The 22,943-nt window shown below is 34.7% G+C and overlaps 1 protein-coding gene across 4 annotated transcripts in view; it reads right to left on the reverse strand.

Annotated features, from left to right (window-relative positions):
- DNAJC13 (DnaJ heat shock protein family (Hsp40) member C13) overlaps nucleotides 1-22,943 on the reverse strand; it is a 118,851-nt gene that overhangs the window by 65,545 nt on the left and 30,363 nt on the right. For 2 of the 4 annotated variants that reach the window (XR_614886.5, XM_008983831.5), the window contains exons 6-21: nucleotides 21,360-21,560; nucleotides 18,691-18,897; nucleotides 18,503-18,598; nucleotides 18,036-18,127; nucleotides 15,102-15,268; nucleotides 14,920-14,999; nucleotides 14,671-14,840; nucleotides 14,131-14,230; nucleotides 11,133-11,240; nucleotides 10,283-10,438; nucleotides 8,689-8,745; nucleotides 7,076-7,197; nucleotides 4,874-4,949; nucleotides 4,542-4,637; nucleotides 3,324-3,467; nucleotides 348-362 (exon numbers count right to left, since the gene is read on the reverse strand). Coding sequence is in view for 2 of the 4 variants with exons in the window: in XM_008983831.5 (XP_008982079.2) it covers nucleotides 348-362; nucleotides 3,324-3,467; nucleotides 4,542-4,637; nucleotides 4,874-4,949; nucleotides 7,076-7,197; nucleotides 8,689-8,745; nucleotides 10,283-10,438; nucleotides 11,133-11,240; nucleotides 14,131-14,230; nucleotides 14,671-14,840; nucleotides 14,920-14,999; nucleotides 15,102-15,268; nucleotides 18,036-18,127; nucleotides 18,503-18,598; nucleotides 18,691-18,897; nucleotides 21,360-21,560 (1,887 nt within the window). In the remaining 2 variants the exon portion in view is untranslated. The remainder of the gene's footprint in view (nucleotides 1-347; nucleotides 363-3,323; nucleotides 3,468-4,541; nucleotides 4,638-4,873; nucleotides 4,950-7,075; nucleotides 7,198-8,688; nucleotides 8,746-10,282; nucleotides 10,439-11,132; nucleotides 11,241-14,130; nucleotides 14,231-14,670; nucleotides 14,841-14,919; nucleotides 15,000-15,101; nucleotides 15,269-18,035; nucleotides 18,128-18,502; nucleotides 18,599-18,690; nucleotides 18,898-21,359; nucleotides 21,561-22,943) is intronic. The other 2 variants (XR_013528644.1, XM_002759609.7) reach the window with 1 other exon arrangement.

The raw sequence follows: 22,943 nt of genomic DNA on the forward strand, positions 1-22,943 counted from the left end.
AAGTATTTTCCATGTAGCCCAAAGCTGTTTCCACACCAAATTTTCTTAAAGTTTACAGTGATTAATAAAATTTGTAGTAGTCAAAAACAGTGACTTGTTTCAAACATTTACATGCAGTTAACACAGAAGTCTTGGGACAACAATAAATGCAAAAGATTACAGTTTGTTAAAGTGCTACCAAAGCCAAGAGAAGCAAGAACAAATTGAAATAGCTAATGGAGAAGAAATGTGTCTATGTTCAAACACATGTGAAGTAAGACTTGAATTTATTAAACAAATATCAAAGATGACTCCACATGCCAGGCAACTTAATGCATTTCACACACGTAACAGGAACTTACACTCACCATATTGTTTTTGTCCTGAATTTAATCGTAAAAAGGAAAAAAATTTGAAGAAAATAAAGAGAGAATGAGCCCAGATCTGTGAAGTTATATCTATATACAGCAATATAAAATTATCTTCACTTTAAGATCAAAATAGATGCATCTGCTTCTCTAAGCCTGTGACTCAAATTTTAGGCAGTCATAAACTCTGAGAATTCAAAGAGAGTTATGGCCCCTGTTTCAGACATAGGCACATACGTAAGGTTGCAACTGGAGAAGATTTCAAGGAATTCTTGAAATCTGTACCTGGATCAGAGGTTAAGAATCTCTGCTCCAAATGAAAGCTATATAGATGTGTCAGACATGAAAACACTAATCCTTATTGTGATAGAAACAAAAAATAGAAAGTGGTTTAGATTAAAACATAGAAAGCTAATTTCATTAAAGTGCAAAAAAAAAAAAAAAAAAAAAAAAAAAAAAGAAAAGAAAAAAACCCCAGACTAGATGACAAAGAAAAAAGGTAAAATAAATTATAATATTGTTTGAAATATAAAGCCTAAAAGTTATATAACAAAATGTTTCCTGCAAATTTTAATGCCGTGCACTATCATGAAAACTAATGCAAGGTGGCTTGAATAAAGTATATAAATAATTCAAAATTTGGTTTAATGTCAAACCTTTCCTTAAACTAACTAATAAGTACTTTCTTCAATCTCCTCTCCCTTCCAGGACAAAAGGCTGGCAGCCCAGAGTAATGAAAATGTAAATGCTATACAGAAAAAGGACAAAAAGCTCTCTATAGGCTAAGTGACTGAATTGGAAACTTAGGCTAACAGCCCTAACTAGCTAAAAAAAAATCCCTAAAACTGAAAATAACAAAGAAAAAGCAATCTTACACATTAGCCAAAGGTTACTACTAATCCAACACAGAGCATGAGCTGCAAATGGAACTGACTTCATAAACATTGGTTATATAAGAAATGCATACTGTTATAAGAATTGCCAGTTAATCTTGACAATGATTAGTTTTCAGACTCCAACTACAAAATAAGATCATTCCAAACTTTGATGTGTTTCTATTTACAAAGATTATTTGCTGTTCCCTAAAGAAATTAATGTTAAAAATAGTGCCCATGCAAAAGGGGATAAGCCGCTGATGCTCACCAAAAGATCTTCTTGAGCAACATTTATCTGGCATCATTATTTGCTTAAAACCTTAGTAATACTCCATGTAAATGATACCAACAAACCAGTAAAACATTTTTTATATTAAAAATATTATTTTCCCTCTCAATTACTGTTTTAAAACAGATTATCTATTGTGTTCATGCTCATATTGGATAAATATTACATATGAAGTCTGATGCCAAAAACTTAATTTGCAGTACAATAATCATATTCAACAGTTTGAAACAACTGTTATTTTAGAAATGGGTTTAACTACCTGAAGCCAGAGCTTATAATTTTTAATAACTGAAAATCATTCATATATGTAGATTTTGACTGTTCAAATGCTATACTAATATCCTGACCAGATAAGTATCTAGTGTCTTTACTACTATCTTGCTTGCATATCAAAGCAACCCTGTAAGATAGAGAAGGGAGGTATTGTTATTCTGATTTATCAAAGAGGAAAGTGGCCAGCCACAGTGGCTCATATCTGTTATCCCAGCACTTTGAGAGGCCAAGGTGGGTGGACTACCTGAGGTCAGGAGTTTTGAGATCAGCCTGACCGATATGGTGAAATACCATCTCTACTAAAATTACAAAAATTTAAAAAACCCGTAACTTAGGTTGACAAGTGACTGAAATCAGGCTCAGAAGTTAACCAATTCAAAGTTCAATATTCTCTTTACTATGCTGCATAGTCACTTGAAAGCCTGTCTAATGATTCTTTATACTGACTACATCACTTATACAAATTAGCAGTAATCTATTATGCTGGAGCACTAAAGAATTAAACATTGGTCCCAGTTTCAGATAGATATACAAGACTATAATATTTGTTCTGCTATGCTTACATATTTTGGTAATCCATAAGAAACCCATTTGTTTTAGTAAGATGTTTATTTTTCTTGAATAAGGCAATAGCTACCATAAATAAGGAGAAGGTTAAAGAGAAAGAATGCACGTGTGATCAATAAAACAGATCAAAACTGCTTCTACAGGACATCTTAATTCACACTTAACTACTGCAAAGCCCAAGTTCCGTAGCACATACTGCATGCTGAAGAATGAGACTAAAACTGTGTTAGATCTTTGATTTGAGAAACAAATACTACAAAATTTAGGTACATACAATAAATTTACTTTAAAAGGTGAATCTTTTTTTTTTTTTTTTTTTGAGACGGAGTTTTTGCTCGTTACCCAGGCTGGAGTGCAATGGCCTAATCTCGGCTCACCGCAACCTCCGCCTCCTGGGTTTGGGCAATTCTCAGTAGCTGGGATTACAGGTACGCATCACCATGTCCAGCTAATTTTTTGTATTTTTAATAGAGACAGGGTTTCACCATGTTGACCAGGATGGTCTCGATCTCTTGACCTCGTGATCCACCCGCCTCGGCCTCCCAAAGTGCTGGGATTACAGGCGTGAGCCACCCGCCCGGCCTAAAATGTGAATCTTATCTCCAAAACACTTGTCTGGCTAGTTCTGAACACAAAGGTTAACAGGAAGTGCTCCTTTATTTTTATAGGTACAAAACAATGTCCCAGAGATGAAGGAAAGGCAATAAATACATATGAATGAAAAAGAACAAAAACTGGAATGGAAGAAAAATTAAGAGCGGAATTCTATATTCAATACCAAAATAAAAACCTAATCATCAACTCATAAAACTATGAAGTAAGGAAAATATACACAAAAATAGGTAACTTTCATTTTTAAGCTTCAGGTATTCAGCAAGAAATATATTAATACCATCTCTGTCAACAGTGGGAACTAAAGTAGACTAGGACACTCAGAAGTGCTAGAAATTTGGAAGAAAATTTTATTTTTACCTCTTTTTGAGCAATGCCCATCCTATCCCTCCAGTGCATCAATACAAGATCCACTTTTTCTTTGGCAAATTTTTCAACTTCTTTAGCAGCTTTTCCAGCTAATCTTTGCCACTCTGGAACTTTATTAAATTTTCCGTATTGATCCTGTAAAATAATAAAGTTTATTACATGCCTGTTTGCAAATTTATTTTAAAACTCTATGTAAAGCTTAGTCATTCTATCTATTTTACAAAGTAAACACTGTATGTTATTGTTCAGTGAAGAAACAAACCGAAAACTTGTACAAATAATGCTTTTTATCCAAGAAACTAACTTTTCTACTTAGGTTTCAAGATGATTCCTTTTTGAGGGGTGGCAAGATGCAAGCGGGAGCTGGGTGCAGACAGAGAAGCAGTGATGACAGAAAAAAGAATACATGTAAAAAATTATTATAGTAGTGTATCATAAAGATGTTTAATTTTTTCATGGATGTCCCAACCCTTACAATTAACATAGATCATATAAGGAAAAAAACCCTACCTATACCTTTTTCCATGGTCGGCCCCTTTTACCAACAGCATTTATCAATCTCATACGTGCAAAATACCACATTTATACATTATTGGTACTCCAGAACGTACCAGTAAGCTGAATTAGAGAAACAAAACATAGAATAAAATGACCACTATCCGTAACATTCATTTGTGGTTATAGTTGCACAACTCTATAAATATACCACAAATTGTCTACTTAAAACAGATAATATCTTTATATCCTGTAAAATTTAATAGTTAAGTATTGGCTGGGCGCGGTGGCTCACGCCTGTAATCCCAGCACTTTGGGAGGCTGAGGCGAGTTTATCACGAGGTCAAGAGATCAAGACAATCCTGGTCAAAAAGGTGAAACCCCGTCTCTACTAAAAATACAAAAATTAGCTGGGCATGGTGGTGCACGCCTGTAGTCCCAGCTACCCGGGAGGCTGAGGCAGGAGAATTGCTTGAACCCAAAAGGCGGAGGTTGCAGTGAGCCGAGATCATGGCATTGCACTCCAGTCTGGGTAACAACAGCGAAACTCCGTCTCAAAAAAAAAATAAAATAAAATAAAAAAAAATTAAGTATTACTAATTAATGCAATGAATTCTTTGTTTCTAAAATTTTTAGCGTGTTTCAGTAAAAAGACTATATATATAAAATAGTACCCTTACTCCTAAAAAAGACACTTGGGACAATCATATTTACCATTGCTATTTTCACATTGTCTCTAACATGCATCCGATCAGCATCCTTCTCAGGTACGAGATCTGAGCTGTCCAAGTATGCCAGCAAACCTGGCGGCTAAAAATAAAACACAAAATCCATTTGCAAAACAATGTGATAAAGAAAATTTAGCCTTAAAAACCCAAATAAATTAATACTATGACTGAGCTATTGAGGGCAAAACTTTATGGTAACTCCTATGATGAATACCTTTTCAATCAAAAACAAAATCTATCCCCTTTTAACAGTAGAGATAACTTGTTCAACTACATTTTATTAGGCAGTATGTATATCTAATTTCTCAACTAACTTACCAAAATGCGTTTCAACAAGTTTGTTGCAGTTGCATTATCAGCTGTCCAGAGTCCCACTAAATGTCTACTTAGCTGTCTGAAAAAAGCAGACGTTGAGAAAGGTTTGCTGCTTTATCTCAGCTAGAACAGAAAGGAATTTTTAAGAACAAAATATCACATAATTATAAAAAATATGGCTACAGTAAAAAAATTCTGATGTTAAAAATAGTTAATAAAAATAATTTAATGTGGAAAGGTATAATTCAATTACTATTTTGAAATTTTCTAAAAATTAAAATGTTTTCCTAAAAAATACACTAATTTTCAATAAACCTGAACATGAAAAAGTAGGTTTTTATCCCATTTAAATAAAGAAAAAAACAATTAGACTTGGTGACACAATTAATTCATATAACAAGTTCTACTAATATAATGACAAAGGCATGCTGGCATTTTTTAGAATTCTGAACAAGCAAAAGTCAACAACTATGTTCTAATATAACGTTCCTGGCAACGTCAGAGATAGAAAATTATTTTCACTTTTGGAGTTTGGGCAAAGACCTAAATCACATATAGCCAATTATTTTACTCATCTCACTTAAAAGCCATAAAAATATATTTTAATTCAAAGTAAAAAATCTAAGACCCAAGTTCAATCTAGGGTTTAATCATTTACTAATTTTAATCCCCATGTTAACACCTGTCTCCTTAACTGAAAGCACCTCGTAAGTAGAAATCCTATTTTACTCACCATTGACCCTTCTCTGCTTTGGTGGGGATTCAGTTACCATAGCTATAAGAATGGTCATAAAACCTATGAGGGAAATTATCAAATAACCACCTACAGACATATGTTTTCTATATGTTACATTACCGAAGAACAAAACTTAACTGCAAAACCAAAATATACTTTGTCACCAGAAAGTGAACGCTACTAAAACGATTCATTCCTGTGCCAATTTGAAAGTTAACATACTGAAGTAATTAAACTTGTAATTTCCTTCACTGGCATTTGGTAGGTGTATCAGTGACTTCTAAAAAGGCTTTAGTTAGGGACAAAAGGGGTAACATTTTATAACAGCAAGGTATAAAAGATAAAGCAATACAAATAGTGATATTTCTATTATACATTGACAGATTTTTAACAGTGTAATTCAAATTTCACTAAGCTTTTGGAATCCTCTCCAAATTAAAATGCTTTCCTGATAAATACACTAATTGATCACAGTAGGGAATTTAACTGATTAACTATACTAAAGAAGAACACAACAATCAAGAATTTAACATGAGGGCTTAACGGAATAAGATATCTATAGTCTCTACTTTAATGGCAGATGGTGTCTAGCACTGCTAATAACACTAGGAAAACATCCTTCTTATCTTTCTACCCTCTAAGACTACTTTTGTTGTTAATACAAGTGAGGGAGGTCGTTTCTTCTAATACAAACAGTAAGAAATCACTAGCAAGACAGCATACCATGATGTACAATAACTGCACATAGGTGACAAAGATTAACGTACAGTATTGTAACAAACTAAACGTTTAACTCAGCTATTAAAGTCAAAAAAATAAAAATATTTATGATACTCATTTTTACTAATATGAATCATAATATGGTATGCTTATGATAGATGAAAGGGTCACATCTTAGAAACCACAAAGAGGGTTAAAAGGGCTGGAATTCACGTAGTGTGGAACAAATGAATAAATTTATGTGTTTACATTTGAATGACTATTAGGAAAAAGGGAATCTAATTACAAGAGGTTTAGGTTAAGTCTAACTTAAGCTGGATCTGTAAGGTTTTCTGTGGTTTGTTTTTACCGTAGATTGACTAAAGATATTTAAAAATCAACTATGTGAGGTTTTCACACAGGGTCATGTGCATACAAGACGGTCACAGGAATATAAGGAGGAAAGGCTTGAGCATGAGGTTCTAGTTCCATAAGCTTCTAAGTACTCTTTTCCATAAAGGTCACATGACTGTGGTGTCAGAGCCTGATAAAAGGGCGGTGGGGACAAAAAGTAAAGTGTTTCCCCCTATGTTATCCACAGGCAGGGACAGTGATCATTTGGAAAAAACCCTTCTGTAAGGAAAGGAAAAGAACTAGGTGGATCAAAAAAAATGTTACATTTGTGTAATATACATTTAGTTTCATGTAATATCTGAATCAGTTCTCTAAACCGGAAGTTAATTTATAGCAAACTGAATTAAATAACCTACCTATTTGTAAGCATCCTTTGATCTGAGCTTATTGTAAACATCGCAGTATGCAAGTGTCGAGGTAAGGCACCTTCACTTAGGGCAAGCTCCTGCATTTTTGTAGCAATTTCTTTATCACCTTCCTTTGGAAAAAGTGTAAAGATGATCCCTAAAGTGGCAATCCAGGACAAGCTATCCAAACTTTAAAAAACTATTTTTACATCTTTAAATTAAACAACCACTCAGTATGTAATCAAAGTTTCAAATGCATCTTCCAGTTACCCAAAAATAACATAAGTGAGTAATAGCATAGGTAATTTTTAAACCTTTGGAGTAAGGTTGAGATGTTTCCAGACAAATTTACCTTATAAACTATGCTTTGCTAAACTTAAAATGAAAATTAGGTTCATTCCTTGCATGTATACCTGCCAACAAAAAGAGAGGCTTGGCTACTGCAAGCTCTGTAAAAGATGAATACTTTGGTAGCTAATATCGAGCAAAGAACCCATTAGTTCAAGGGAGAAAATTGGCCTTTGATTGTATATACACAATAAAAATGTAAATAAACTTTGATGTTCCACCCAGTTCAATGCCTACGCATATATTTACAGCTAATTAAGGGCATACTAATTCTGTGTTTATTATTTAATTATGTGCTATGTTTATGCACAATAGATGAATTTTTTGAAAAAAAGAATTCTTAAATTTTATTCAAATTGCTTCTATAACAAAAGAATTCAAAGCCGTTTAGACTGATGTCATTGCAAACATCATAGTATGTAACAGACATTCATAGCCACAATCTTATCTTTTAAACAATATGGACGCATAAAGCAACTATCTTAAAGAATTAGTCGGCCAGGCACCATGGCTCACACCTGTAATCTCAGCACTTTGGGAGGCTGAAGCAGGTGGATCACAAAGTCAAGAGATCAAGACCATCCTGGCCAACATGGTGAAACCCTATTTCTACTAAAAATACAAAACTTAGCTGGGTGTGGTGGTGCATGCCTGTAGTCCCAGGTACTCGGGAGGTTGAGGCAGGAGAATCGCTTGAACCCAGGAAGCAGAGGCTGCAGTGAGCAGAGATCACACCACTGCATTCCAGCCTGGTGAGAGAGCGAGACTCTGTCTCAAAAACAACAAAAGAAAAAGAAAAAAAAGTAGTATCTTCAACAAAATCATGCCCTGATCTCTAGAGCTCAATTACAAATACATTTTAGCAAGAACTTTTTGTTGCCTTTCTTACTTGGCATCATTTTGCTATGAACTAACTATCAATAGATATCTATGTAATCTCAGTATCTCAAGATTTCAACACTGTCAACAATATGCTTCCAAAAAAGAGCAAGAGATAGAATGCTAACTTTTAATTGCTTTAAATAAAATGAATAATGCAATAAGAGATTTATTTACTCTACAACTTCACTTACTAGGAAATTAAAACTTTTATTATTACGGATTGTTTCTGTAACTAGCTTAAAACTAATTTCTAAATAAAGATTTAAAATTACTTTTCTTACCCAGAGAAATGCGTATTTCCCAAAAAAGACTGAAAGGTAATATCATCAACTTTAATTAAAACAGCCTATTAACATTCAAGTAAGGTTAAAATTTCAAAATTGTTCTCTTACCTCTATTATTGCTTTCATAACCAACCCAGCTCCTTTTATTATTGCCATGGAAGGATGCTTTAAAGTGAAGGGAAAAGAGTATCAAAAGATAAAAAAGAATTTTATTCCAACATATTTAGCTGTTACTCTTAAGAAGTATATACAGTTTTACACAAGGTATAAGTCATAAAATCAGTAAAGGATACATCTCAAAGTCAGTTTGGTTAAATATTTTAGGTATTTTTACAATACAGCTTTAGAGATACAGATACATAAAGAATTTACATTAGTAGAAAGCAGCCAGCATTTACTTATTTGAATGATACTAATAAAAATATAAATATCACATATGCATGAATGTACCTAACATGTACCATAATACTATATAAAATAAATGTCTTTTAGTGTTTATGAAGAGCCCTGCTAAAGCTCATGTTTTCTGGAGGGGAGGGGGAATTTGTAAAGAAAAGGGAATTTTGGGCCTACCACAGAAAAATGAGTTTTTCACTACTAAAATAGAGGCCAGGTACAGTGATTCATGTCTGTAATCCCAGCACTTTGGGAGCCTGAGGCAGGAGGATTGCTTAAGCTCAGGAACATGAGAACAGCCTGGGTAACAAATGGAGACCCTGTCTCTACAAAACAAAGATAAAGAAATTAGCTGGCTGTGGTAGCATGTGTCTCTGGTCCCAGCTATTCAGCGACCAAGGTGGGTGAGAAGATCACTTGAGCCTAGGATATTGAGGCTGCAGTGAGCTGTGATCACATCACCACACTTCAGTCTGGGCAACAGAACAAGACCTGCGCCTCAAAAAATAAAATAAAAAAGCAAGACAGAGAAGATGGGCAGGGTGCCAAAACTGCAGTCAACACCCATCAACAGAGCTCTACTTAAAACACCAATAAATCTGTGCGTTCAAAATGTACCAATATGATGACATACTAGGTGCATTTATTTGTCAATATTACAGATTACACTTGTCCAACCTGCAGCCTACATGGATCCTTGTATTTACTGAAGGCTGACCCAGGATGGCTTTAAATGTAGCCCAACACAAATTCATAAACTTATTTATTTTTATTTTTTAATTTTGTTTTTTGAGACGGAGTTTTGCTCTTGTTACCCAGGCTGGAGTGCAATGGCGCGATCTCGGCTCACCGCAACCTCCGCCTCCTGGGTTTTCAGGCAATTCTCCTGCCTCAGCCTCCCGAGTAGCTGGGATTACAGGCATGCGCCACCATGCCCAGCTAATTTTTTGTATTTTTAGTAGAGATGGGGTTTCACCATGTTGACCAGGATGGTCTCAATCTCCTGACCTCATGATCCGCCTGCCTCGGCCTCCCAAAGTGCTGGAATTACAGGCTTGAACCACCATGCCCGGCCCATAAACTTTCTTAAAACATTTCTGCGATTCTTTTCTTTGGTCATTAGATATTGTTAGTGTATTTTATGTGTGGCGCAAGGCAACTCCTCTTCTTCCAGTGTGGCTCAAGGAAGCCAAAAGACTGGACACCTCTGCTAGAGAAGTATGCATATGTTAACTTAGCAACAGTGATCCTAAAAATGGTTTGCTTAAATTCACTGTTATCTGATAAGAAAAATAGAAGCTCTCACCTGAAAGAGTTTAAAAAGGGTTCTTCCATTGGATGCTACCATCTCTAAGAGCATATCAAACTGCTGCCCTTCAGTTGTCTCACTATACGGAGCACAGAGGGCAAAGGTAAGGAAGTCCAAGAGCGAACTAATAACTAGGGCACCAGTCCCATGATCCTGAAACAAAGCAACAAATTGCCTTAAAGACATAGAGATGGGGAGTTTCAGTTAAATTTTAACAGTAAAGTGTTCCTTTCTGTTATTCTATATGTCAGACATAAACACTGACTTTAATTTCTCAAAACGAGATTCAAAGTTGGAGTCTTTAGTAATTCTTTATTCATACAGTGAATCCATTGTCCATCATACCTCAAAAGGAACAAACAAAATTCACTCAAATTTCAAGAGAATGACCAAGACTTCTCAAATATATATAACTAAGGCTAATGTTTATTTGCATAAAAAGCAATCTTTGACAATACTTGCAAGATTCAAGCAATCTGCTCATGTTCCTTCAAGATACTATAGAATGACCACCTCTGAAAGTGTTATCAGGGACCAAGGAACAAATACTTGGCTTAATTTTTTTTAAGAGCAGTTTATTTCATAATGACATTTTTAAAGAAAGAGAAAACAAAAATTTGGGGTATTATCATGAAAATCTAATGGCTTTGCCATGTATCCTTCCCAGATGAATATATACAGTCCTAAGACAAAATATTTTATCATCAGTGACCAAGTTGAACTGTGACCGATACTGACCACACCTGGGGGCTGTAATAAAAGAACAAAATCATCCACGTGGCACTTCTAGAATATCTTTCAATACAGTATGATATTTACCATGAAGACAAGTTTAATTATAACTTACCACATGGGAATTAAATTTCTCCAGTAAGTTTTCCAGAAACTTCTTTGATGAGAGAAGAGAAGCTTTGTTCAGCTGTTCTTGCCTTAAATCATAATCATCATGCATGGGCTATTGATAAAAAAAAAAAAAAAAAAAAAAAAACAGTGATAATTCATAAGCAGTTCCATGTTCTAGCATCACACAAAGTCATTTGTAAAGAGTATTCATTACACACTGAAAGAATTAAAAACCATTGCCTTTGAAGTGTAAGGCAAAAAGGAAAACCATGATAAGCAGGCAGAAGTGATGACTTACCATGATTTTGATAAGACTTCACAGATAATTTGCCCAACAATTAACTCAACATATACACAGGTACTCTCTCAAAAGTTACACATCATTTTATTAAAAGGCAAACATTTGCCCACCCAGAATTTTAAAACTGAAATTTTAAATAAAACTTAGCATTTAAAATCATGTACTAAAATTAACAACAAATGCTTGTCTCAAGGTGAATTTTCTTTTGACTATTGAGTGTATAAAGCATTCCAGCATGGTGGTTAGGAGCAGAGTTCCAATCCTAATTTTACTACTGGCAAAAACTGGGAGACATTAAGCAAGATAAGTTACTTTATGTAACTCTGAGTTTCATTGTCCTCAGCTGTAAAGTAGGAGTAATAGTATTTATATAAGATTATGATGCTCAGATGAGATAATTCATGTAAAATACACAGCCAACACCTAATATGTAATGCGGGCTCAATGTTTGTTTCATAGCATTGCTTTTTACTTTTTTTGGTAAACTATATATAACAAAACTCACCATTTCAACCATTTTAAATTGTAACAGTTCAGTGACATTAAGCATTCACGTTTGGGCAACCATCACCACCACCTATCTCTAGAAATTTTTTTCATTTTCCCAAACTGAAACTCTGTAATCATTAAATAATTCGCCATTCTGCCTTCCTCCCAGTCCCTGGCAACCACTATTCTACTTTCTGTGAATTTGACCTCGTATAAATAAAATCATACAGTATTTGTCCTTTTGTGACTGGCTTATTTCATTAGCATCATGTCCTCAAGGTTCATCCATATTTCAACATGTGCCAGAATTTCCTTCTTGTTTCTGTTAATTTAGTAAACACTGTACATTACTATGGTTAACTGTATAAACTTTGGAGCCAGAATGTGGGCTTAAAGCAAACCCCTACCATTTACTATCTACATGACCTTGAACAAATTAATTTGGCCCTAATTCCTTCTCTATAAAATAGATGTAACAGTAGTAACTTCTATAGTTCATTGGAAGATGAATAAATTAATAAAGGCAAAATTCATAGAATAGTACCTGAAAAACAGAAAAAATTAGTTATTGTTTATTAAATAGCTTGACAAGGCCCATTAAGGATAAAAATGAAAATTAAACATGAATATTATCCTCAGAAAGCTGACAGATTTAGAAAAATATGTCATATTTAGAAACAGCAATAATCCAAAGAATAAATTGCTAAGAAAGATAAAAGTTGTATTTACGAAGGGTAATCTCATTTCAGGGAGGGATAAATCACGACCACCTTCAGGAATAGGGAAGCTTAATTTATTATAAAAATTTTTATTTTAATTGTTGTGGGTACATAGCAGATTTGTATATTTGGTAAGTTTCATTTAAAAGCTGACTTTTGAGCTCTCCCTGAATGATGAGCAGGGAAAGACTTCTGAGCCGAGGGAATGTATAAAATATTAAAACATATATATATATTGGTCTCTGACCCTGGCTCCTGACATAGAGCACCTAAAACCCTTGCAGACAGAGGCACTACCAGAATCTTTTGTTGCAACATTTTGGTCTTTTACCCTGGTTCCTGACACAGAGCTCCTAAGGCCTTTGCAATTTCCTGAATGATAGGGGTGCCTGACACAAAGCTCTTTATCCTTAGAATTTCCTGCGTCATTGGAACATCTTTTGTTCCAAAAAAGCAACTCTCCACATCATTGTGAATCACGTTCTACTTATCTCACTTATTTAGAACAGTAAATAAAATTAATTCACTTTTGAGAATGCAAGGTATTGTTTGCTCTGTACCACTAAGCTTGCCTAAACACTTTATATAAGGAAAAGTCCCAGGTATTATACACTAAACTGAGATAATCAGAAACTTCAAAACTATACTAAACAATTGTTTCTCCCTCCGTACAAGATGCCACCAAGTTAGATATTTACTGCTCAAACAGCTTTCAGATGTACCTCTTCTCGAGCCCCTAGCTCAGCAACTTATTTCTTATGACAATTTGGTCTACCTACCTCTAATTTTATTTCTAATCTATTCTCCACATACTCCTAGTGTGAGTTTTTAAAAACTCAAACCAGATCACGTTACTGCTACCTTGCTAAAAATCCTTGAGGTGCTCCTTACAAAAGGATAGAAATCTAGCTCCTCCTCCTGATATAGAAGGATTTTTATTATTGTCTGCATAAATCTCTAGCTGTAACTCCCAATTAATAACCCCATACGTACCTTATAACCCAACTTAATTATTTGTTACTTTCCAAACACGCCTTTGTATATGCTATTCCCCACCCAGGATAGCTGCCTTTCCAGAGCTGGAAAATTCCTGCCAGTTCTTCAAAATTCAGATCAAATTTAACATCTTCCAGAAAGACAGAGTAAGAATCTTTTATCTTCCCCTCGACATTAAACAAAATAAAGGGCTGCTTTTCAAGATCCTATGGCCCCTACTACCTTACCCTGTATAGATATGCCTACCTTACCAGACTGTCAACAATGTAACGGAAAAGAACTTTTGTCTTAAGATCTTTGAATTTCTAGCACATAGCACATTGTCTGGTATACAGGATGCGCTAAACAAAGGTTTGAGTAACTAAAAGGCTATGAGAGCAATTTAAGAGACAGAGAAACAGGGACTTATTGGTACAATGAAAATCTGGGATTGTGGAAATCAAAACCACTAGTCAACTTAAGAAAAACCAGTGTCTTTAAGAAAAGTAACTACTTACACACATAAGGGCACAAAGCATATCAACTGCCGCATGGATTACTCCATTGTTGCTCCTCTTGAGTGCTTTTACTACCTTCACCCCTAGACGCTCACGAAACCTTTTGGAACAAAAAATAAGCATATAATAGCAATATGAGAACACTTTAAATTGTTATATTATTGAAATAGGTCATCTTAACTTTCCATTGCATTACTGGAAGAATGATGTATTTTAAATTCCACCTCTGAAATTTATCGATCTTTGTAACAGTTTTTTCCTTGAGAGGAAAAACATTTTTTAAGATTAACTAAAACTAAAAGGAATGTAATTTCCTGTTCAAATTCACCAAGAGTCAGCAATATTACTGGTGAGTATGAAACCAATATTCCACTTCTGCTCCCCTCAACCTTTCTTTTTCATTTTTCATGAATAAAGTACAATATCACCCTATAAAAAAAAGTATCAGGGTTTAGCCAAGGAAAAGGAGGTAAATCATTATTTGCCATTTTGAGTAGTTCAAACTCTTTAACAGAAGTTAAGTTTCAGAAGACAACTTACTTTGGAAGCTGAGTGAAAGCTAAGAAACCAGCTTTGGATGCTACAAGCCTCCTCACGGCCTGGAACTGACTCTCAAGTTCAGCATTTGAAGCAACAACATCCCCTTCTTGTGACAATAATGCTGTTATGGCATTATTGATCAGCTTTTCTTTGTTTTCTGAGAAGAGACCCTAGATGAAAAAAGAGTATTTCAAAAAAGTTTCCATACCAAAAGTTAGTAACAATGAGCAACTATAAAACTTATCGTACATCTTGTGTTACTGCATGTAGGACTCCACTGTATGAAATATTAGCATTGAACCTGAATACAGCATCTGCAAAGTTGCCATCTGTAAAGACATTAAGAGGTTTGAAAAGAAGATATGAATTTCGAATTCTTAAATTATTAAGTAGATGGATAGAAATGTAATCACATTTAAATCAATACTTACTTGGAGGCGTAGCTAAGAACCTGAGGTGAAGGCTCTCTACTTCCTCATCAACAGGCATGCTGAGTAACCCCCATCGCTGACCTTTATGGGTTGGTGTCATTTTTACACAAACATCTCTGTTACCAGAGGCTCTTACTCCATCCAGCAAACTTGCTAATAAGGAATCTCTAAGAAAGATTAAAGGTAAAAAAAAAAAAAAAAGGTTTTAGCATTGATGATTAAGGGGAATTTTGATCCAGCATGAAGCATAGGCCCTTTAGCAGGTAACCTGCTCAGGGACACACTATGGTTACAGTGGGAAACACAAACTGCAGAGCTTTAGGAAGAGTTCTAACACAGCTATTCACTGTGCTGCTACGTGACCTTGTATATAAATTACTTAAACACTAACTTTAATGCCTCTTTCTCTCCCTTTAAGATTATTTTAAGGCCGGGCACGGTGGCTCACGCCTATAATCCCAGCACTTTGGGAGGCCAAGGCAGGTGGATCACGAGGTCAAGAGATTGAGACCATCCTGGTCAACAAGGTGAAAGCCCATCTCTACTAAAAATACAAAAATTAGCTGGGCATGGTGGTGTGCGCCTGTAGTCCCAGCTACTCGGGAGGCTGAGGCAGGAGAATTGCCTGAACCCAGGAGGCGGAGGTTGCGGTGAGCTGAGATTGTGCCATTGCAGTCTGGGTAACAACAGCAAAACTCAGTCTCAAAAAAAAAAAAAAAGATTATTTTTAACAGCTTCACTCAGTTCTAACTTACAAATCACAAAAGTCATCCAATTAAAACATACAGTTTGGTAATTTTAAAAAAATTTATACAACTGTATAATCATAATCCAGTTTTGATGTATTTTCATCACTCCAAAAAATTTCCTTGTGCCCATTTGCAAAAGAACACTTTCCAGCCCCAGGAAATCACTGATCTGCTCTATCTATAGTTTGGCTGTCTAAAGAAACTTCATAAAAACAGAATTGTACAAATGTAGTCTTAGGTGTCTTCCTTATTTTACTTATCATACATAGGCTTTTGGGATTCATCCAAGTTGCTGCATCTGTTAGTTCAGTCCTTTTTTATTGCTGAGTAGTATTCCATTGTATGAACAGACAACAATTCTGTCTACTCATTCACTGTCTGATCTAGATATGGACTGCTTCTAGTTTTTTGCTGTAGTGAGTAATGATATTAACATTCATGTGCAAGTCTTTCTGTGGGCCATCTTTTCATCTCTCTTGGATGGATACCAACTGCTGAGACATATAAGTATGTGTTTAATCTTTTAAGAAATTATCAAACCGTTTTTCAAACTGGTTTTATCATTTTACCTTCTCACCAGCAATGTATGAGAGTTCCTTTCTACATATCCTTGCCATCACCTGGCACTGGCAATCTTTTTGACGTTAGTCATTTTAGTGACTCTGTAGTTGTTTGCATTTTCATTTCCCTGAAGATTCACAATCTTTTCATGTATTTACTGTATTTCTCTAGTGAGGTGTCTATTTGAATCTTTTGCCCATTTACTATTGGGCTGCTCGGTCTTTTCAGTATTGAGTTGTAGGAGTTCTTTATATACTCTGGATAGAAGTCCTTTATTAGCTACATGCTTTGCAAAGATTTTCTCTCTATGATTTGTCTTTTTTCTAAATGGTGTCAAAATTTCAAATTTTAATGAAGTCTAATTAACAACTTTTTTTCTAAATCTGTTTTTACTATTACATCTAAGAAATCTTTTCCTAACCCCAAGTCACAAGTAAGTTGCTTTACTTTCTGCATATAAATGTTATTGGGAATAAGAGCACCTTCTTCCTAGGGCTACTGTCATGATTAAGCAAAACAATGTACATAAAAAGTCTGACAAACTAAGTGTTAAGATCCTTCCGCTGATTAGAACATCTGTACTTTTTCAGATGTTCTTTTTCCTTGAATTCAGAACAGAAAAAAATATAACCATTGCTTAAGATTCCAGTCTTGTTGACCTTAGACTGAAAGCTTTGTAAGTTAAGAAACAGCTACTCGTCATACTACAGCAATTGAAAAAAACCTTAATAACGCTGTATTGTACACAGTGGCAAAATGTTCCAGAACTGTTTTTAAAAAAAGACTCACTCCCAATCAATTTAAAACAGCATGAAGTAAGTATTTGGAATCTAAGAACTGCCAATCTCATGACAATGATTTGTACATAAAGGGAGATCCAGTCATTCACAGAAGGAAAGTATTATAAATGCATTTTACCTTATGTATTTACAGGAACTTCTGAACTATAGCAGCTCAAAATTTTCATAGAAAGAGCCACATTACACAAATATAAAAACATGCAAGAATATTCCACTGGAAAATTGATAACTAGCTTCCTATTAGTGTATAAATATCTAACTTCAAGTGTATTTATATGAAAGTAACCTGTAACTGTTATCCAAACGACTTCACAATAAAAGTAAATGCTGCCATTTTGAAATATTATAAAAACACTAGTTACAGGCCAGGCGTGGTAGCTCATGCCTGTAATCCCAGCAGTTTTGGAGGCCAAGGCAGGTGGATCACTTGAGGTCAGGAGTTCGAGACCAGCCTGGCCAACACGGTAAAACCCCATCTCTACTAAAAATACAAAAAAAAAAAAAAAAAAGCTGGGCGTGGTGATGTGTGCCTGTAATCCCAGCTACTCAGGAAGCTGGGGCAAGACAATCACTTGAACCTGGAAGGTGGAGGTTGTGGTGAGCTTAGATCACGCCACTGCACTCCAGCCTGGGTGACAGAGTTAAGACTGCTTCCAAAAAAATACACACTAAAAACTGAAAGGTCATTTTAAGTATACAAGAAAATGTCTTTTCCAAAGTTAGATAATTTTAAATTTCTAGACTACAAATCTTTGATTTTTCTTGTTGACCAAGCATTTTGACTTGCACATACTAGGACTTCAAAAAGTTAAAGAAAAAAATACCTTTCTGTTGAAGAATATTTCCGTACTTGCCCTTTTATAAATTCAATGGTAAAAAGTTGTGGATTTTCTGAGTCACAGACCAATGCAAATACCTAATGAAAAAAACAAAAAAACCAGCTTCAACAAAAAAATTTTATAGTTTTATAGTATTTCATTATAAAATGCATCACTTAGCTTACAAAAGTCATTATTTTAAGGTATGACTTGTTTATGATATCAGAGTTTAAAAGCTGCTTAAAAGTCTCATTCAAATCTTGTTATTGAGTAACAAGTTCCATTCTTCATATACTTAGAAAATAACTTTTGTAATCATCGTTCTAAGATCAATGAACATATATATATTAAAAGTTAAATACAGATTCTACCCATTTCATATTTTTTAGCCATGAGTAAACATTAAAATACAAAATTATCCTAATTTATCAATAGAAAGAAATCTCATTCAAGCTAACAATGCTGAAACTTACTTCTCCTAAAGGCTTCAATGTTGCCATATTATAGGTTGCTGGATCACGTTCTACTAAACAGGTTTCTGTAAGTGCTAGAACTCTTTTCACAGGCTCCTTCAAACAGTAAAATTGAGACATATTAAAAAGTTATTTTTAAAAATAACAAAATCATGAACAAATTTTCATTTTTAACCTATGGGTCTTACCGAATGTCTAGGTGATATTTTTTGGACTACAAACTCTGCTAAAGACGTGATGGATTCATCAGTGCTGTATTTTCCAAAGCGAAGATTCAAATATTGCTCAAATTCTAAAGGCTCTTTCCTTATTCTCAATGAAATACCTATGTAGTTACCAGCATGGTCTATTGCACTTTTAATAATCTCTTCTCTTTGCTCTGATGCAAACAAATGCTGCACAAATTTAGAAATTTAAAAAGTCAGAGTTGAAACAATGGAAATGTGTCTGTATCTAATCAACTCAACAGCAATGTATTAAAGTAGCAATTCTAGAGAAAAAAGAGGTAGATCTTAGATGTAAATAAGCAGTTGTTACAATGAAAAGACTATCACCAAATTACAATCATAAAGTCTGGGATAAGAGCCTTGCAACTAACTCACTGAATGGCAATTATCTCATAATTTCTCAGGATCTGGTTCTCATTACCTTGTGCAAAATAGCATGCTGGGTCTTCCAACAAGGGCCTCCGAGGGATCCCAGCCAAGCCAGTGGGGTGATGGGTACTGTGTGGGCAGGATTCCCAATTTCAACCAAGGCAGCTCTGGTTTAATCTGTTTTACATAGCAGGCTTTTTTGCAAGATGATGCTGAAGAATGTTTACAAGTCACTGGCCTACTGATGTTGCAAAGCAATTTCCTGGCCTCTATTTACAAAGGTAAGGAAATGGGCTACAGGACGAGTATCCGTTATTTGAAATGCTTGGGATCAGAAGCATTTCAGACTTCAGAGTTATTCAGTGTTTGGAATATCTGCATTACACTTACCAGGTGAGCATCCCAAATCTGCAAATCCCAAATCTGAAATGCCCCAATGAGCATTTTCTTTAATTAAGCATCATGTTGGTACTCAAAAAGTTTCATATTTTAGAACATTTTTCCATTGGTATGCTCAACCTGAACTTGCATTTGATGGCTAGAGGCCAGAAATGCTAACTGTCCTACAAAGGGCAGAATAGGAATGTCCCACACAAAAAAGAACTGTCCTGCTCAGAATGTCAATAGCTCTCCTGCTGAGAAACACTGTATCACGTCATGTTTAAGAACCCGATTTTATTCCTAGCAGCTTTCTATAGTCATCATAGATGAAAAAGGTATTAAAGGTTTGTTGAATAAATCTGTTATAGTACCATATTTCTAGTGAGCTGATTCATTTTAGATAGTGTCTTACAGTGATAAAGTGGATTAATTCAAATTAAAACTTCTTGCCATCACCAAGTAATACAAAATGTTGTCAGTAAGAGTATGAAACAATTGTCATCCTTAATGTTTACCTATTACTCCATTTTATGGCTTGGTTGAATTACTGTGATACAGCTACCCTGTTAAGGCCTGACAGGCCATATTCTTGTAATCAGGTATGTTTACCAACAAGATAATAAGCATTCCAAATTTCAAATGGCCAGGGAAGAAACAGTCTATGGACAGCACTAAGTCAGCAGACTTTAGGCTGGGAGAAGAAACTAAGTTTTTTCTTTGGGCTGTCATCTTATAGATCCAGATGCAGAGGTAACACACAGAGGTTTACCTGTGTGTTCCCAGATGAGGCAAACTAGAATGCTACCCAACAAGTGGGAATAAAGTAAAATCTAGGGTGGAAAAAGGCCTACAACTCTGAAGAACAAAATATATTTTGTGCATCAGATTATCTAGCCCCACCATTGTTTATTCCCCTTTTGCTAATACCTACTCTCTTATAGATGTAAAAGTTCTGGGCTTGCTTTGGCTCTGCTAACAAGAAAAGGCTATTTCACCTACAAAACACTAAATATTGAAACAGGATTCCCAGAACACTAAGGTAGCTACAATAATTAAAATTTTCAAGAGAAAGGAATTTTGCAATTAACTTCAAATGAATCTCTCCATTTGGAGACTTTCTCTACTGCACATCTTTGAGACAGAAAGGCAGGATTTATCTTTAAAAAAAAAGATAGTCATCTATACTTCAGCTTCTACTACTGATTAACAAACAGGGACTCAGCATCGTAAGTAGCTTCTGGTATACCCCATAATTTACTTACATATAATTCTGAATTTCAAAACAAAAACATGCAACGAATTACAAATTGAAGTTTCAATGAATACTAAGATTTCAGATTATAAACAGCTAACCAAAGGATGAAAGAGCCTCATAAAGTAAAATATTTTAAATTACTTTTTCCATTTTTTTTTCTCCTTTTTGTGCAGAATGAGGTCTCACTATGTTGCCCAGGCTCAAACTCCTAGGCTCAAAAGCTATCCTCCTGGCTCTGCCTCCCTAAATGCTGGGATTATAGGTGTGAGCCACTGTGCCAGACTTAAATTACTTTTTCAAAGAAAGCTTAGAAACTTTTTGTAAGAGTAATATTAATAAAAGTAAAAACTGTAATCACCATTTACTAAACAGTACTAAGCCATCCATTGTATGTAAAGTATTTTACATTAATTATCTCACCAGATCCTCACCCACCTCATTTTGGAAAGCAGCAAACTGGGATTCAAGCTCAGTTATCTTTGATACCAAAACCTGCACTCTTACACTCTTCCTCCCAGAGGACTAGCATGAAATTTCAAAATGAGGTATAAAAACCTTTGCTTTCCTTTGAATGGTCATGTCCTTTTTAAAATGTGTGTCTGTTTTTTAAAAAAACAGTACTTACCAATCTACTAAATCCTCCATAAAGTATACAAAATCCTCCTTGATAATCTGAGAGATCTACAAATCCTTCAATATTTCTATAGTCATAGGAACAGAGTACTCTGTTGGTTGCAGGATTAATTTGGTCAAAGCCTCCAGGAGTTACTTCCAAAATTACAGGTTTTCTTGAGTCACTCCAGTGATGCTTATAGCAGTTGTATCTCTAGAGACAGAAACAGTATTACTTTCATGTTCATAAAACTATATAAAATAAAATTTAATGTATCAGTCACTATTGAAACAACCAAAAATCTAATCATCATAAATATTTAGAGCTATTACCCAAGTTGTTAAAAATATGATTAATTTTAGCGGTTTGGAGGTGTTTAAGAATGATCGTACTAATGGAAAACAGTACATTCTTTTTTAATTGGCAAAGGTTTTGAATTACAGTATTTTTGTGACGCTATTTTAAGCCAGTCTATGTAAATTTATAAAAAGAAAAGAAAATCATACATAGAAATGTATTCTGAAAGTTTTATTGGAAAAAAGATCCACTTTCTCTGATGGATTATTTTAATCCAAGTTCAATACTGAGCAAAGTCACATTTCAGGGAAACTGCAATATTCAATTTAAACAACCTGAGCCAGCTCAGTATATAAATGTATATTTTATTTCCACATACCAAAAAAAAGGTGAAGCCTACATTTGAACTAACGCTTTTCTAATCACACAATTAAAAAGTTATCTTCAAGAGTCTGATCATATTAGCAAGTAAAATTCCATTTAGGTAACATTACTTCATAAATTAAAGTAACTGAGTATCAGAAATGATTAGAACAGTCAGTATCCATTTACTATCCAGTTTTAGTCTTTAAAAAGAAAAAAGGTTTAATCAAGGCTGCTAAGCAAAATGATGTGGTACAGAAGAAAATAAATTTCAAATAAAGAAAATTAAAGCAAAGGGAAAATAAGGATAACAAAGTTTCTGATGTGAAATGAGTATCCTCTTCCCCACCCAAACACCACAAAGTTTTCTAACCATCAATATGAAGTGGGATACATAGTCAATTACAATTTTTAAGGTAAAAAATCAATTGGTTGCTCTAGAGTACAACTATTTCTAATACTGAAATAAGAAATTATCTTGTAGGTTTTCAGAAAAGAGAGTGAGGCACTAAGTAATGAACATCTCCACTAATATCCCAACACTAAAGTCAGCAATGACATTCACAGGACATCAAGTCTCCTCAACATTACTGACCTATGCATCACATAGTCCCATAAAAGTAATTATGCAGGCAGACAAAGGACCTGCATTAACCAAAGAATACAGAACCTTGATTCTGAACTAAAAGATCAATCAAATGCCACACCTCTCCCGCAGCAATGGGAGTAGAAGGCAGGGCACAAAAATGGTGGAGCTTTCCAAACTATGCTTGTTTACATGCCTCAAGCCCACTATATAGGATATTCTCCATTCCTCCCAGCTCATAAACAAATGCCATTAATGAGATGTGCTGATGGAAACATCATTATCCTTTTGGATTGTGGTTGCCAACCAAAAAGGACTTTGAGAAACCCTGATTTAGAAGTATATCTAGG

This window comes from Callithrix jacchus, chromosome 17 (assembly GCF_049354715.1).
Source record: "Callithrix jacchus isolate 240 chromosome 17, calJac240_pri, whole genome shotgun sequence".
NCBI lineage: Eukaryota > Metazoa > Chordata > Mammalia > Primates > Cebidae > Callithrix > Callithrix jacchus.